This window comes from Sminthopsis crassicaudata, chromosome 2, assembly GCF_048593235.1.
Source record: "Sminthopsis crassicaudata isolate SCR6 chromosome 2, ASM4859323v1, whole genome shotgun sequence".
Lineage (NCBI taxonomy): Eukaryota > Metazoa > Chordata > Mammalia > Dasyuromorphia > Dasyuridae > Sminthopsis > Sminthopsis crassicaudata.
The window spans coordinates 310,649,660-310,666,485 of record NC_133618.1 but is presented as its reverse complement, the minus strand read 5'-3'; the positions used below and the strand labels follow the sequence as shown (position 1 = coordinate 310,666,485).

General features: G+C 34.5%; 2 protein-coding genes across 4 annotated transcripts in view; one reads left to right on the top strand and one right to left on the bottom strand.

Moving 5' to 3' along the window:
• Nucleotides 1–8,502, top strand: part of SAMD15 (sterile alpha motif domain containing 15) — a 16,719-nt gene extending 8,217 nt beyond the window's left edge. For 2 of the 3 annotated variants that reach the window (XR_012486456.1, XM_074289897.1), the window contains one exon: nt 7,185–8,502. Coding sequence is in view for 2 of the 3 variants with exons in the window: in XM_074289897.1 (XP_074145998.1) it covers nt 7,185–7,451 (267 nt within the window). In the remaining variant the exon portion in view is untranslated. The remainder of the gene's footprint in view (nt 1–7,184) is intronic. The other variant, XM_074289896.1, reaches the window with a different exon arrangement.
• On the bottom strand, nt 8,304–16,826 carry NOXRED1 (NADP dependent oxidoreductase domain containing 1). Its single transcript, XM_074289894.1, has 7 exons — nt 16,776–16,826; nt 16,073–16,247; nt 13,804–14,009; nt 11,294–11,474; nt 10,417–10,568; nt 9,649–9,871; nt 8,304–9,193 (listed from the first exon to the last, which is right to left on the bottom strand). Exons 2-7 carry the CDS (start codon nt 16,234–16,236, stop codon nt 9,004–9,006), a joined length of 1,116 nt encoding a protein of 371 aa, XP_074145995.1. The 5' UTR covers nt 16,237–16,247; nt 16,776–16,826; the 3' UTR covers nt 8,304–9,003.

Sequence of the window (16,826 nt, the reverse complement as noted above, 5' to 3'; positions counted from 1 at the left end):
CTTTTTTATTTTATTCTTTTTCCCCCTTTTCAATCTCCCCATCACCAAGTAGGCTATAATTAAGAAAGTATATATTTATATATACCTATGTAGATATATGCATTCATATATACACATCCCCACAATATACATATACACATATCTTTCCCTGATGACACTATTACTTAACCTCCTCCCACCCATGGATCCCTCCCTTGTCTTCTTCCCACATCCTTTGCTTCTCTATCTACCCATCCTTCTTCCCCTTATTTCTTCATAAATTTTGGAGGGTGCTATACCCTCCATAGTATAAATGTAATGTTGCCTATTAACCCATTCCCAATGTGAGTAAGTTTTCAGAACTGTGAGCCCTCCCCCCAATATCTTTGCACAATCTTATATATAATATATTTGTAAAAATATCCTATTTTTACCTTAACTCTGCCCTGATCTTTCTTTTTGAGTTCCCTATTGTTAATGTCAATATTAAACATTTCTCATGTAAAAAAAAAAAACATAAACATTTTGTCCATGTTGAGTTATTTGAAATTGATGTTTGATATTGGTTCTTATATGTTAAATTGTCTATTAAGTTTGGGTTTGGTCGATAGAAAGTGCTGAAAATCTGCAAGTTCATTGAATGTCCATTTTTTCTCACTCAATATTACAAATAATTTTGATGATATTTTTGACCATAGGCCTAATTCTTTTGATTGTTGATAAATATGATTACAGGCCTCGCTTTTATTGTGACTGCTGATAAGTCCTATTCAATTCTAATTGTAGCTCCAGCATATTTGAACTGTTTTTAACTTGTTTCTTGAAAATTTTTTTCTTTTATCTGGAGGTTTTGAAGTTTGGCTATAATATTCCTATGTGTTTTCACAAAGGATCTCTTTGAGGAGGTGATCAGTGGATTTTTTTAAAAATTTCTTCTTTATCCTCATGTTCTATCACTCCAGGATAATTTTCTTGGACTATTTCTTGCATTATTGTGACAAGGTTCTTTTTTTGGTCACAACTTTCAGGTACTCCAATTTTTCTTTTATTTTCTATTCTTGATTTATTCTCCAGATCTATTGTTTTTCTTATAAGATATTCACATTCTGTTCTATTTTTTCTTTCTTTATAATATGTTTTGTTATTTCTTAATCTCTTATAGTTTCACTTGCTTCCCCTTGCCCAATTCTAATTTTCAGAGTTATTTTTGTCTTTGAGACTCTGTATCTCCTTTTCTAGTTGGTTAACTTTTTTTTTATATAATTTTTTGTTTTTCTTGTATGGGTTTTTTTGGTTTTGTTTTTCTTTTTCCTCAATGCCTTTTATTTGATTTTTAAATTCTTTTTTGAATTCTTTTACAAATTCTCTCTGGGGAAAGGAGCTATTTAATTTACTCTTTGGAGTAGAAGCTTTTTAAAATTCATTGTCCTCCTCTGAAGATGTACCCCAGTCTTTCCTGATCCCATAGAATGTTTCTATAGTGGGGTTCTTTGCCAGTTCATGGTTTTTTTTTTTTTTTTAAGAGATATTAGTGTAAATACTTCTAATCCTTGGGTGGGAGGATGGTGCCTCTTGCATTATTTCAGCTCTCTTCTTTGAGCAGGAATCCCATTTCAAGAGCTCCACCCTCCAGCAAGTGCCTACAACCAGAAGCATCCTTGCCCCACTGCCTCTGTACTCACTGGGTGGTGGATCCTTCTCACACCCAGCTAACCTAAAGGGGTCCCCACTTGCTGTTTCTCTGGAGATAGCCTGGAGGTGTTGGCACTTCACATGGATTAATCCCTGACTCTGGGTCTTTCTTTAGATCTTCTCAGTACCCTGTTCTATCCCAATTCTTGATTTTTCATTAGTTTACGTTTGCCCTGAGGTATAAATTTATTCCATTTGTGGGGGGAAATCTAGAGAGCTTGAAATTTGTCAATCTACTCTGCCATCTTCCCAGAATCCTCCTCAAACTTCTTAACCAATCATATTTTGGAAAGTTCAGTGCTGTTCATGAGAAAGTATTACTAACATGTTCATTTTGTAAAGCAGGCTAGGGTACTCTTTATATTGATTTCCATAGTAGAAAGTTTTTTGTTTTTACATCATTTCGAAATATATTCCTCTGGCCCCTGCACAAGTGGTTAAACCTTCTAACAGAGAATTAAAAAGAGAAGAAAAAAGTTCAAAAAATAAAACATCAACTAAATCTTTTAGTATATGCATTATTCCATATCTCCTGGTGGCACTTCACCAGGGAGGGAAATCTCTTTAGTGAAAAATTTGGTCAAGATAATTTACTTTGTTGTAGGTAACAATATATATTGTGTTGTAGATAATATCATGTAAATAATTTTCCTGATTTTGCTGACTTCATTTGATATTCTTTCAAATTAGTTTTCTTGTGCTTCTCTGTATTATTCATATTCCCTGTCAGTTATAGTATAGAAATTCCATTACATTCATGGCACCAAAATTTATTTAGCCATTCTCCACAAAATGCTAATCATTTTGTTTCCAGTTCTTTGCTACCACAAAAAAAGTTCTTGAATGTTTGGAGTTACATGAAATCTATATTTCTATCTTTAATCATGATAATAAACCTAGTAGAGAGGTCTCTGTGTCAAAATATGTGAATATTTTAGTCTTTTTTTAAAAGCATAATTCTAAATCATTTTTCAGAATAGTTGCACCAGTTTGCAGTTCTCCTAACAGTGTAATGGTGCTAGGCTCTTTAGATTTTCTGTTTGTAAACCTATGCTAGGTACTAGAAGAGACACAAAGATAGTGAATAAAAGACAACTGTCATCCTCATGGAGATTATGATCTAATAGGGTCATATAAGTCTAGACATAAATAACTAAAAGCTGAACTTTTAAGGATGTGAATAAGATTTCAAAAAATGGATATAAGAAGGGAATGCATTCCCAGCATAGGGGATTTCATAAGCAAAAGCCTTGAGAAAAAGAAAAGTACAAAATGTATTTGAGAAGGAAAATAATCCACTTTTTCTGGATGTGTACAAGGTGATAAGATGATGTTGAAAAGGTAGAATGATACCAAATTGTGAGTAATCTCAAATGCCAGGTTAAGGAGTTCAGACTTTCTTTATGAGATATTAGGAAGCATTGGAAGAAAGCTATGGAGACTGAATGTGGATCAAAGCATACTATTTTTCTTTTTTTTTCTTCTTTTCCCTTTGGGTCTGAATTTTCTAACATGACTCATATAGAAATATGTTAAAAATGAATGTAGACATATAACCTATATCATATTATTTGCTAGCAGGATGGGGATGAGAGGTAAAGGAGAGAGAGGAAGGAAAAAATTGGCATTCAGAATTTTACAAAAATGAAAATTGAAAACCATTTTTATATGTAATTGAAAAAATAATATACTATTAAAATAAAATTTTAAAAAGAATCATTGGAAGGTTTTAAACAGAAGATTGATATGACCAAATACACATAAGGTATATTAATTCGTTATTAGTATGAAAGGGCAAGAGGGTTTAGGAGACTTCTTAAAGTAAAAGACAAAAGTGATTTGGGTAAGAAGCCCCTTATTTCACTCAGGTAGTGGAAGAAGATATCAGGAGCACTAGATCTTATTTCTTATTTTTATTGAAATAGAACCTTGGAAAGAAGCAATTCTTGTTCTAAAAAAATTGTTGGGACACAAACAGCCCGATACTTTGATTTGCCAGCTCTATATTATAGAGCATAGATAATTATACTGAAGCTCATATAGTTTATGTGGCCCTTTTACAGGCAACTTGGAATTAGTTGTTCAATACCTCCAATTTCTGTATTAGAATTTACTACATTTGATTCTATAGGACATATAGTAGGCATCTGGCTATTTTGATAAATGCTTGATAAATTGATCACCGTAAACATGAGACTAACATATACATACAAAATGAATAAAGAGAAGCCTAGCTCACAGCCATTGATTGAGAAAGGAAAGAAGGAGATTCAAGAGTCAGAATGGTTGAGGGTTTTGAGTTCCCTTCCAAAGGAGAGGGAATTTGAGGCATTGGTAGGAGCCACATTTATTTGGCTTTTCTTCCTTTTTCTACAAATGCCAAAATGTAAAATGATTAACCTGGAGAAGTCAAATGGGAGATTTCAAGTTCTGCTTTACTAGCTTTTGTGATCTTGAATAAGTCAATTAACTTCCATGGGCCTCAGTTTCCCCATAATGTAAAATGATTAGTCTAGACAGTTTACTTCCAAGACTCCTTCCAGCACCAAATCTGTGACACTCTGATTAAAGTCTTTGTGTCTCAGTAGCCACTAGCTCTTGGTTACTTTAGTTACCACACACTTCACTTAGTATTTTATATACTAATCATTGCCATTTATTCTACTTTCCCTCCCTCCACTTTCCCTAAAAAACCTTGTAAGTATAAATGTGAGTAGAGAGGTAGGTAGCTTGACTGCTCCAGAGCCATCTACATTTTGATAGAGAAGTTAATTACAATTCTCTTAGTATGAATTTTTGCAGTCTTGAAACCATATTCCATACAATAAAAACTGGAGGTCCTGGAATAATATATATTGGCAATTAAAATAACTAGGCCTGCAGCCCAAAATATTATATCCAATAAAACTTGCCCATAATATTGAATGGACATTCAATGAACTTGCACTTTACCAAACCAGAACTCAATGGAAAATTTAATATATAAGAGCCAATATCAAATATTAATTTTAAGAGATTCAGCAAGGACAAATATATACATTTTTACATGGAAATGTATACCATATGTTTAAAATTGACAGCAGTAATTGGGGGGTAGCTCAAAAGAAAGATATTAGGACAGAGCTAAATATGAGCTGACTCTAAAAAGCAAAACTGTCTAGGAATAAGTAAAAATAATTATATGAATGAGGTGCAGAGGAAGAACCAACACAGAGGTAGTAGAGGGGGAAGGAGAGCTGCTAGTTTTGAAAATCTATTCACATTAGGAATAGTTAAATAGGGAACAATACGTGTGTGTGTATGTGTGTGTGTGTGTATACATACATATACACACTATGAATGGTATCCTCCAAAATCTATGAAAAAAAAAAAAAGAGGCGAGGGAATAGAATAAGATGGGGTATAGAAGAGTAATATAGATTTATAGCAGTGGGACACAGTGGGTAAAGAGGGGAAAATGGCATGAGGATAAGGTGGAGCGCAGAAGGGTGTTTTTATTAAAGGGAGTGGGATAAGATTATAGATTAATGGGAATTGAGAAAAAGAGATAAAAGTTGGGGGGGGAGAAGATAAGGGAGGGACCATAGGTGGGGGGAGGTTAAATAATAAGGCAAATTAGGGAGTAGAATTAAAGTTAGCAGGGATAGGAAATAAGAGATACAAACAAGGATCAGTAGTAGAATTCATTAGAAAATAAAAGTAGGACTAGTAATCATTGATTTCAAAAGTCAAAGATTCAATAGAGAAATCTATATTATCTGTCATTCATATAGTTGTGAATATAATCTTTTCTATTATATATATCCTTTCCTGAAATGGAAATTTAGTTATAATTTTGAATCTTCTCTGATGTTCTGCTGGGCACATAACAGTGTTTTCCTGTTTGTTTGTTTGTTTGTTTTTAATTTTTCCTTTTCTGTCTTTTATTTTGTCTTGTTTTAAATTTTGAAAAAGGGTATTAATATCAAAGAAAAGGCAGCTAAATGGCACAGTAGTATTAGCTCTGGTGTCTGGAAGACTTCCTAAGTTCAAATCTGACTTAAGATACTTTGTAGCCATGTGATCCTGGACAAGTCACTGAAGCCTGTTTACCTTTGTTTCTTCATTTGTAAAATTAGCAGGATAAGAAAATGGCAGACTACTCCAGTATCTTTGCAAAAAAAAAAAAAAAAAAAAAATATATTCACATGGTCTCACAGAGTTTGGGCACAACAGAGACTACTAAACAAAAATATCAATGAAAAAGGGAAAGACCTTATTTGTACAAAATGTTTATAGCAATATACAGGTTTCTCAAGAGACAAATAAAATGATCTAGTACTCTTATCTCTGAGGATTTGCCACATTTTATACTGATCCACACAAAGGCTTTAGTCTAGTCAATGAAGCAAAAGTAGATATTTTTTTGGAACTCCATAATCTAGTGAATGTTGGCAATTTGGTCTTTAGTTCCTCTGCCCCTTTGAAAACTAGTCTGCTTTTCTAGTATTGTTAAAGCATAGCTTGAAGAATTAAGTTTACCCTTGCTAATGTGTGAAATGAGCATAATTATTCAGTATTTTGAACATTCCTTGGCATTTCCCTTTTTTAGGATTAGTACATAAACTGATCTTTTCCAGAGCAGAAGTCACTCTTGTTTTCTCCAAATTTACTGGCATGTTGATTGCAGCATTTAAATGCTACCCATCTCCAGAGATATTACTAATGAACTCCAAATTCAGATTGAAGCATACTTTTAAATTTTTTTTATTTTTATTGTTTTATTTTCTTTTGCAAGTTGAATGATATGGAAAATTTTTTATACCTCATATGTATAATCAAAAACAAATTGCTTGCCTTCTCAAGAATGGGAAGAGATGTAAAGGAAGGGAGAGAATTTGAAAATCAAAATTTAAAAAAAAATTTTACATGTAATTGGGAATCAGGAAAAATATTTCAATTAAAATTTTAAGAATGACTGGAAAGATAGATTACATTCTTTCAAAGACAGTTTTGCAAATAGAATAAAAAGTTAGTGTGAACTTAAAGTGTTTACTTGCTTCAAAGTAATTTTTTAGTTTTTGCCACTCCGGTAATTTCTTTAGTTCTAATAACTGATATTAAGTTGACTGAATTTCTCATAGGCAGGCCTGTTGTTTGAATAGGGGCCATAGATAATTTGCACTGAGATATCTATCTATGGCTCCTGCCCTGAAATATTGCATGGACCTTAAATTGTTAAGACATGAACTCATCTGGTACCATCTAATGCTGGGGAATAGAAAAATCTGATAAGTGGATGCTTTGAGATTCATTTCACATTTTGTTGTTAATTTCTCTTAGAAAATTGTCAATTTATGGTAAGAACAGGCCATTTGGTTTTTGATATGTTGCATCATTATACCTACATGTAGAAATAACTTGAGGATTTAGGTTTAGAGAGGTCTCGGAAATTGGGAGGAGTATTTTTGATTTAGTTACACTTAACATTAGAACAGTTGTCTCATTAAAAAAACATTTTTCTTGGATTTCAGGTGATTTCACGTCATACACGGGAACTACTTGGAATTGAAGAACCATTATTCAGTCGCAGTATTTCCCTTCCTTACAGAGACAACATGGGCTTATTTTTGGAACGAAAAGCTCGTACTGGGAAAAAAGCTGATGCTTTGACCCTATCTCAGTTTATCAAAGATGCAAAGTTAGAGGACTATGTTCCTGAAGAAAAGAAAGTTGATCCCCAACAACCAAAGAAAAAAACCCATTCACTTAATTTAAAAGATAAAATTAAACTAATATAGAAGTGGATTTCTGTTCCCCCCCCCCCCCCAAACAAGGACTCAAGAGTCAAAACTACTGGTTCTTTTCCTAGTTCTACTACGGATTCATTACATCTGCTATGGGATACTTTATTCTTTTTAGTGAAGATCAGAATACAGAAAACTGATTTAATTGCATCAGGGAAGTTATGATGGTTTTTAATATACTATTCAAGTAATAGGTAGTATGAACAAAATGGACTATAGAAGTTACCTAGTGAGTCGAATTTGTCATTTATTATAGATTTGAGCCATGAGTTCACCTAATATACTATACTTCGTAGTGTCACTCAAGCAGTTTTTAAATGGCAATTAGGTTAAGGCTTACTCATGCATAATTTCTTCACAAAAGAAATTTTAAGTCAAATATTGCTTATGAAAGCTGAATTAAGACACCAATATAGCTTCAAAAACTTTTGCTGTTTTTTCTTTTCTATGTTACTTTTAAAATCTTAAAACTTTTCTGGGTTATACTAAATCAGAAGAGTCTGTGACATGTTATTTTCTCTAACTATTAGAGAAGAATTCATTTCTCAGATTGTCATTCACATTTGGATGAAAAAATTTTCTCCTATGCTAAACCAAGATTTAGTCTAAAAATGCTCTAATATCACACCACTGAGCTTGGCTAGCTCACAATTATGCAAAAGCCAAAATGTAAAAGATTAGCCTAATACCAATGGAAAATTACATTTACACTGAATAATTTTCATTCTGAGTGCTCTAGACTATACAGTGTCATCTTATGTGACAACCTTGACATAATTAATACTACTGGTTTTCTATTTTATTAATGGGAAAAAAAGGAATTATAAAACATTGAGAGTAAATGTATTTAGATTTAATGCATTTATTTAAAAATAAAAATTTTATATTTTGCAAGAAGACTTCATTTAAAATAAAAAGCTATTTAACAAGAATGGTTCATTGAAACAATTTTTGGCAAAAAAAAGTCTTATCTAATTGAAATAAACATATGAAGGGAATTAAAACTTGGTCAACTAGTTTGTACCATCCCTTTATTTTATCACAATGCTGTCATTCATCTATTTTTCTTATTCAGAATATGTTCCTATATGAAAGCATAATGTAATTATATTACATTAGAACTGTCTAAATTTAGATTTTTGACCAAGAGGCAGAATCAAAAGACTGTTCTTAAGTGAGTCAGAATGTTTAGATTATATTGGTGATCTCTAAAAGCCAAATTCACCTCTAATTAAGGTAATGTTTTTTTAACTATAATTTTAGGAGCTGACAGCATAATTTTTTCTTTTCATTGGTGCTCAATTTGTAGTAAACACAATACTATGATATGTTTCCACTTTCTTAGCTTGGTATTTATCATCAAGTTAAGCAAAATTTTTATATTTATGTAAATCTATCAACAGTTACTGCTAAATAAAACAGCTACTACTGCCAGCAATAAAAGTGAAGGGCCATCCTTATTAAGTGGGCTGATCTGGGGAAGAGAGGGAATCATACTGATCAGTCTGAAGATTCCCCAAGCAGCTGAAAAAGTTGACTTTCAGGGCTATGGACCTGGAGCCTTCTCCTCCTCTTCTCTTTCTTCTTCCTCGTCTATTTCTTGGGAAAGTGATACACCAAATGAAGCACAGTAGAGAACTGTTAAGTGTTCCTGGAGAGTCACAGTTTTTCTTAGGTGCTGGCTAAAGGGAGTTTCTTTGAGTTGTACAGTGATCAAATCAAACCAAGGGAAAACACTGAAAAAAACATATTAGTAGTGGTATTTTTTCTAGCAGTCATTACTGTCTTTTCTATACTTCTTGATTTAACTATTAACTAAAGAAAGTTTTTCTTTATTTGAAAATGGATAACTTATACCTTCTAGTTAAAATTTAGAGCTATACTAGAAGTGCTGCTAGAATTATTCAACATGGTGATTTCATTTTATTTACAATGCCCTTTCTGTTCACATAGAACCTTCTAAGTGCCTTAAGGTCATATTTTATAAATAAATGACTAAAATATGGCATACTTTGTCTTATAATTAAGGAAGGGGGGATGCATCGGAGAACTATGGAAACTGAAAACAGAAAAGACCTAATTACACCTTTTAAAGATATTTAAAAATATAACAATTGTCTAAATTATCAGCTAAAGCAAAAGTCTGAGAGAAAACAGGCAAACCAGGAATATCAGACATCTGGCATCTTACTTGCTTGGATTTAGGGTCTTGGCAAAGGCTTGATTGACAAAATCTGTAACAATGAACCTTGGGCAATTAGACTTATCCTCCCCACACGTTTGTGGATGAATTGAGAGACACAAGTTAGTGAGTATCTCTAGCACTTGTGGGTAGGGTATTTTCTTTAATGTGCAGGTATTGAGAGCTGCATAGAAAACTGCCTCCAGCCACTTGATGCTGACAGTTACTCCTCCTATGTATCAATGAAGAGGACAAATAAAAGTTACCAATTTGGAAAGGAATAGGGAGCTTAAGTCACCGGTGGCACTCAACAATATGACTGATTACTCGCCTCCCTGGATCAAGGGCCCCAACTCTCTTGACTATGATATATTCTAAACGTAGAATATATTTCAGCATAAATCTAATGATTCTTTGTTAAAACAGAACAAAATCTTCTCCGAAAGAAGACCGCCTTCTTTTTAAAAAATGACAGAGAACATCTCTTTAAATTATCAGAGCAGAAAAGAAAAAAACAGTTCAATCACAGATAATTATGTTCTTCCTCGATTACAATCTGAGAACGTTCCTGCTTGGTCTAGGGCAAGTCACTCTTTAAAAAGGTAATGTAGTCAAGCTTCCTCTACTTTTCCCTTGAGGAAAGTATCTTTTTAAATAACTGATGGACTTCTCTTATAATAAACCCTGGGGACATGAGAGAACACAGGGTGGTTTCCTCTTCCCAATATTGGAACATAACAGGAAAGAGCAGGTGGAGGGGGAGAGGCAGAAGCATACCATCAGGGCTGTAAGGAGAAGTGGCATGAACTATGTCAGGATCTTGAAGTGCAGACGAGATGTCCTCGTTAGACCCCCAAATATCAACATAGTTTTCGGCACACTGATACTGGGGGTGTAAAATGGAGGTGTGGCACAGCAGCTGCTTCAGCCTGGAAATAAATCATAGCGCCCAGTCAGAGGCAAGAACCAGTACATGGAGGTTGGCAAAGGGTCTGGGACTGGGTCTATGATTGTGGAGGTTGGCAAAGGGTCTGGGACTGGGTCTATGATTGTTGCTGAAACTGTTCATAAGTAGGTGTCAGTACTTTCCATTTTACAGAAGAAACTTGGAGCTGAAGGGGTTAAATAATTTGTCCTTGGAGCTGAAGGGGTTAAATAATTTGTCCTGAGTTAAATAGCTTATTAAGGTGTGATGCTGGAAATTATCTGACCCAGTAGTATAATTTGGGCTCCCCCTTGGTCTTAGCAAAATAAACTCCATGGCAAAACAACACTCAGAAGAAGTCAGTCTAGAGGGGCACTTTTTGCAGAATGATGGAAAAGAATGGAAGAATTATGAAAGCATGACTTTTTCTGTAAAGCAAAGCAGTTTACATCTTAAAATGAATCATCACTCAGATACCAAAGAAGGCTGGACCAGATAATATAAGACAAAGATAACTCTGCTAGGTAAAAACTCCATCTGACCCAAAGGTTCTTAACCTTTTCTGTGCCAGGGACCCCTTTGCAGAATAATGTTGTTTTTAAATGCATAGCACAAAATACATAGGCAAAGAAAATGTTATACTGAAATATAGGTCTCAGCACTATCCTAAAAAGAAAATTCAATTGACCCAAAGTTAAAAATCACTGACCTAGACTCCAAAGTAATTACCTAGGCAGAGGGACAGCAGTAACCAGGCTATACACAATGCAAGATTTGTCAAGCCTAGGGTTGATTTCCATGCAAATGTGAGTCAGCTGGGATGGCAAACAGCAGAGGAAGATCAGATTGGCCCATTCTACCAAAAAACAGTTATGATAAAAGCATTGGATCCCCATCTTCTGGAGGTCATCTGAAAGGAATAAAGTGGGAAAAAGAGCCAAAGCATTTTGGTTAGGCCTCTTGGCAAAGATTGCAGGGGAATTTGTATCTAAATTTTGTGATGAGAAAAGATTATAAATTATTTCAAAATAAGCCCACATAAATTATTTCCCCTGACACTCTTGTCTTCAAAAAACCCATGGCAGTAATACACTAACCCCATTAATAGAATTATCTGCCTCCACAGTAACAGCTTTCTACATGGTGGAATCAATCCTCCTCATCCTACTTTTAAGGATTTAGAACTTCTCAGAATTTTTACTTTGGAGGAGGAGTTTCTTATAGGCTCTTTTCCCTAAAAGAATCTTTTCAGGGGAAATGAGTAGAGGGGATTGAGGAAGTGGTGGTAGATGATGAAAAGTTAGAGGTTATGGGGAGATAAAAAAAATAGAATATTTCAGGAAAATATGTACAAAATTAAATGTAAATAAAACTCTTTACAAATGAAGAAATGTGTTCAATGACATCCTGAGTGATAAAACCACTAAGTCTCAATGACATCCTGAGTGATAAAACCATTAAGTTCTAGCAGGAATGTCATCATTATACTGGCAATAATGGATTATCTTAAAGCAGAAATTTTAAATGGAAGACTCAAATCTGATGTCTTAATAATGTAATTTTTAAGATATTGAAAAACTGAAGATGTTAACGGATACCAGTGATAGGAATTTTTATGGAGGGAAATTTTATCAAAAGATGGAAAGAATGCACTGGACCTATATTTCACTGGCATAGAGAATTACCCAATGAAACTGAGTACCTTCTCTGCAACTGAAGCACCTTTAGAGAGCAGCTCAGGCACTGAGAGATTACGTGATTTACTGGAGTCACATAGCCCTCATAGGTAAGACTTGAATCAAGATCTTCCTAGCTTTTGAACGCAGCTCTGTAATTTCTATATCATATTGTCCTTCTTTTAAGAAAAGCAAAATAGACATTCTAGAATAATCACTTCTCAAGATTTATGCATATAAAGTCTTATAAGAACAGATACATACATGCCAGTGTAGAGAACATTTTCTTAAATGGTAGAAGTTAATGGTAAATATTTTTAATATTTGCTTCCTTAAACTATGTATTTGGCTATCCTAACAAACACTATCATTTACACTAAAAATACATGTTTATAAAAAAATATATATATTTTATTGAAATGGCCCAATACCACCTTTATGCTGCTTTATAAATAAAAGATTAGGATAATTGTTGGAGGGCCTGTGGGAAAACTGGGACATTGATACATTGTTGGAGTTGTGAAATGATCCAACCATTCTGGACAACTATTTGGAATTGTGCCTAAAGGCCTATGAAACTATGCATATATGCCCTCTGACCCAGCAATGTTACTACTGAGCTTATATCCCAAAAAGATCTTGAAAGAGGGAAAGGGGACCCACATGTGCAAAAGTGTTTGTGGCTGCCCTCTTTGTAGTTGGAGAATGGCTGAATAAATTATGGTATATGAATGTTGTGGAATATTATTATTCTATAAGAAACAAAAGCAGGATGATTTCAGAAAAACCTGAACAGACTTACATGAACTGACGTTAAATGAAACAAGTAGAACCAAGAGAACCTTGTACACAGCCACAAGATTATGTGATGACCAACTGTGATGGACTTGGCTCGGGTGATTCAGGCCAATTCCAAGACTTGTGATGTGATCTGCATTCAGAGGAAGGACTATGGGGAATGAATGTGGATCACAACATAGTTTCACCTTTTTTTGTTTGCTTATCTTTTTAAAAAACTTTTTCCCCTTTTGATCAGATTTGTCTTGTTCAGCATGATAAATGTGGAAATATATTTAGAAGAATTAATCTATATTGGATTACTTGTTGCCTAGGGGAGAAGGGTGGGGGAAAATTTTTGTAAAAAATTAGGAACATAAGATTTTGCAAGGGTGAATGTTGAAAACTTCACTATCTTTGCATGTATTTTGAAAATAAAAAGTGATTAAAAAATAGATGTAGGATTTATTGAATAGAAAAACCCAATATTCAAGTTCAAATATTTTTGCCACTGATTTAGAACAGAAGATAAGAACATATATTATATTGTATATATTAAAAACTTCTTTTCTGGAAGCATTTTCATCTTTCATTAAGAACCCAGAAAGATACGTTATGTAGGTAGAGGAAAGAGATATAAATAATAAGAGTGGAACAAGAATCATTTTGATCAAGGGAACTGCCTTGGAGAAACAAATTAGAATGTTATTTCTAACTTATTTTGGGAAAAAGGAGGCAAAAGATAATTTGCTGTGTAGTATCCTTTAGTCCTTCCAAACTTCTTACTCAGGATCTCTGGCCTGCGAGTGGAGATATGAAGATTCTGAGGAGGGATAAAAGCCCGTTGGAGTAACACTAAAGCCAGTTGCTTTCCCAGTCGTCCACCTCCAATAATGCCCACTCTCAGTTCTTTTTTGGAAGTTTTTTTATAAGGATCTTCTTCTTCTTCTTCTAAAGGGAACATAGAAACAAAGGTACTCTCTTCCATTTTCCTGGGGGAATAAACACACAAGTACCTTTTAGTTGCCCTGGAAATTCAGTTCCAGAATTACATTACTCTAGTTTCCTTATGTAAAAATGACTTTGAAGAAAATGCACTACAGAGACCCCTCATTTATCTAGCACCATCAAGAAATAAGCTATGAATTTTCCAGATGATTACATTTTTTTTCTAAATTCACAAAGGTAAATCCCTTTAGTTTCCAAAACTTTAGTTATTCTGGTTGGGAATTTTTCTAAAATGAATTATGCATTTCTACTTAGGCACAATTTGATTGCCATTATTATATCCTAGCACAGTTAGGCACTTGTTTTGAATTTTTCACTTCCTTTCTAGTCAGGCTACATCAGCTGTCACTAGGCAACTTCTTAACAACTCACTTCCATCACACAAACCTGCTAATAGTTTGCTGTTTCTTTCTGTGAGGGGGCCTAGTCCTATACCCTAGTCCAATGGCTAGGGTATACCAGTAAAGCCCAAGCTTTGGCAGATTGCACACAAAATTGGAAAAGCTTTAAATAATAGACCCAGGTGATATTTGTCAGCCACATCCTTGTGGAACAGTGCTAATATGCATTGGTAAAGGAATAAGGGAGAACCTGTGCTAATGAAATCAGTTTTTGAAGTCTTATTGAGCTAAGAAATGGCTTAGCAAACTACATAATCTAGCCTGATAGAACTATGTGATAATTAAATAACTAAAAACCCTAAGTGAGGGACTTAGGACCTTTCCTACAGAATTCAAGTGCCCAGATTTAATATCTGAGAATTGTAATAACTATTTGTTGTATTCACTTTTTTTTCAAATTACTTTTTCAGTTACTTATAGCTTGAGATTATGCTAACATTAAACTAAGTGAAGTAGAAGTCTCTAAATTCTAGATAAAGAAGAATGCTTCTGGATCTTATTATCAAAAACTCTAGGCCAATTCTGTGCTTCGGTAGTGATAGAACTCCAAGGTTTCTATAGTCACATTAAATACAGGATTTATTTAGGGCCCTTCTCTTAACTGAGAAATGACTAGGTGCCTATCCTATTTTCACTTTAAAAGAGCTCCAATCAGGTTTACTAAATGATTTCTTATTAGTCCCCCTGAACCTAACTAATAAGATCTTGCAGTCATATTGACTAATTTTCATTATAGCACCCTCACATCTGGAGGCTAAGTATTTGAGGTAAATGTCTTAGGGCAGAAGTATCAAACATTGGCCTGTAGGCCACATGTGGCTCACAACAATCCTAAGTATGGCTAAAACCAAATCAAAATGTAGTTTCTTATTTTAATGTATAGATATATTAATAAAATACATGTGTGTGTGTTTTTCTAAGTTAATATGCAACACATAGGGACCATTATAAATGGTTTAGTGGACCCTAGTTCTATTTTAGTTTGACATCATTGCTTTAGGACAGAAAGAAACATTTCAATTTGGTCTCTTTCATCAAGACTAAGGTAATGATTTAATTTCATAGAGGGCAAGATTGAGGGACAAGAAAAATTGCAAAATCTAGGCAGGATTTGAGGGCCAACAATAGACTCTTGAGTCATCTACAGAAACCCAGACACTTAGAGAAGGAGAAACCAAAGAGCATGGATCTTTCCCCCTCAAATACAGAAATCCATATAATTCAGTCTAAACATCATCCTCTTTGGAAAAAGGCTGAATTAGATGAACACTAATTCATGGTCTCCAAGTCCCAAGGACTTTCTTATAGAGAAAAGGCTCCAACATCATCTTTAGACAAGAAAATAAACTCAATCCTTACCCAAGAGACAGACAGTGTTCATTCTGGTGCAAATGGAGACACGCTGGTATCCAGGTTCTATCTCCAAAAAATCCACTCAACTACATAGAAACTACCACCAGTTTGGAATCTCAGATAAGTCACTTTGGATGTGGAATAGCATGGTTCATGCTGGCTATGTGGAGCAAAAAAGGCAAAGTGCCTCTACTCAAGTAAATTCCCCCTAGTAATATCAGGTCTCAGATCTCATTTGCTGTCAATAGTACCCAGGTTTTTCTTCATCTGCTGTTTTGTGGGAACTAACTTACCTCAAGACCCAGAGTAGTCTGCAGAAGAAAGCTGCGTGGGAACAGGCTTGGATAATCAATCCTCGGGAACGGCTCTGAAGAAACAGCCAAGGGATTTCTTCCTCCTGAAGCCCCTGCTCAAATTTCAGGGACGGCAGATTGTCCATCAAGTCTGAAGAATCCATATCTTCCAGTACTACCAAAACAAGTAATTGGTAATTGGTTTATCTATACTGCCCAATCTTGAAAGGAAATGGGAACCTTAAATTGAGTTCATATCCCTACTTCACCAATACTTATAATTTGGGGCTACAATCACTCCATTCTGCTCCTCGGGACTTGGTCACCTAATCCAGTTCTCTGAGTGAATAGAGGTCCTGACAAATTTCTAATCACTAAATTCACATACCTAGAGTCACCACATCTTTTCTTTCCTGGAGAAGTAGAAGAGAAAATGCCCTATAAACCCAGAGTTCTTAGATTTCCTATTGGCCCTCCCAGGATCATCTCAAACCTCTCCTTAAACCACATTCTTCTACTCATTGAGTGTTTAGGAAGGAAACTGACCCATCAGGGCATATTTCCAAATAATTCTCTCCTCTCATTAAAGCTCATAATTCTATGACATTGAAAAAGAATCCCAATAAATACCAGAGGGGCTTTGTAGGGTTTGGATCCAGGCATTAGCAGAATATCAGAACACATGCAGACCCTTTCATCTCACCTAGCCAAGGAGTGAGTTGTAGAGATGGTCTGCTTGACACCTTTCCTGTCT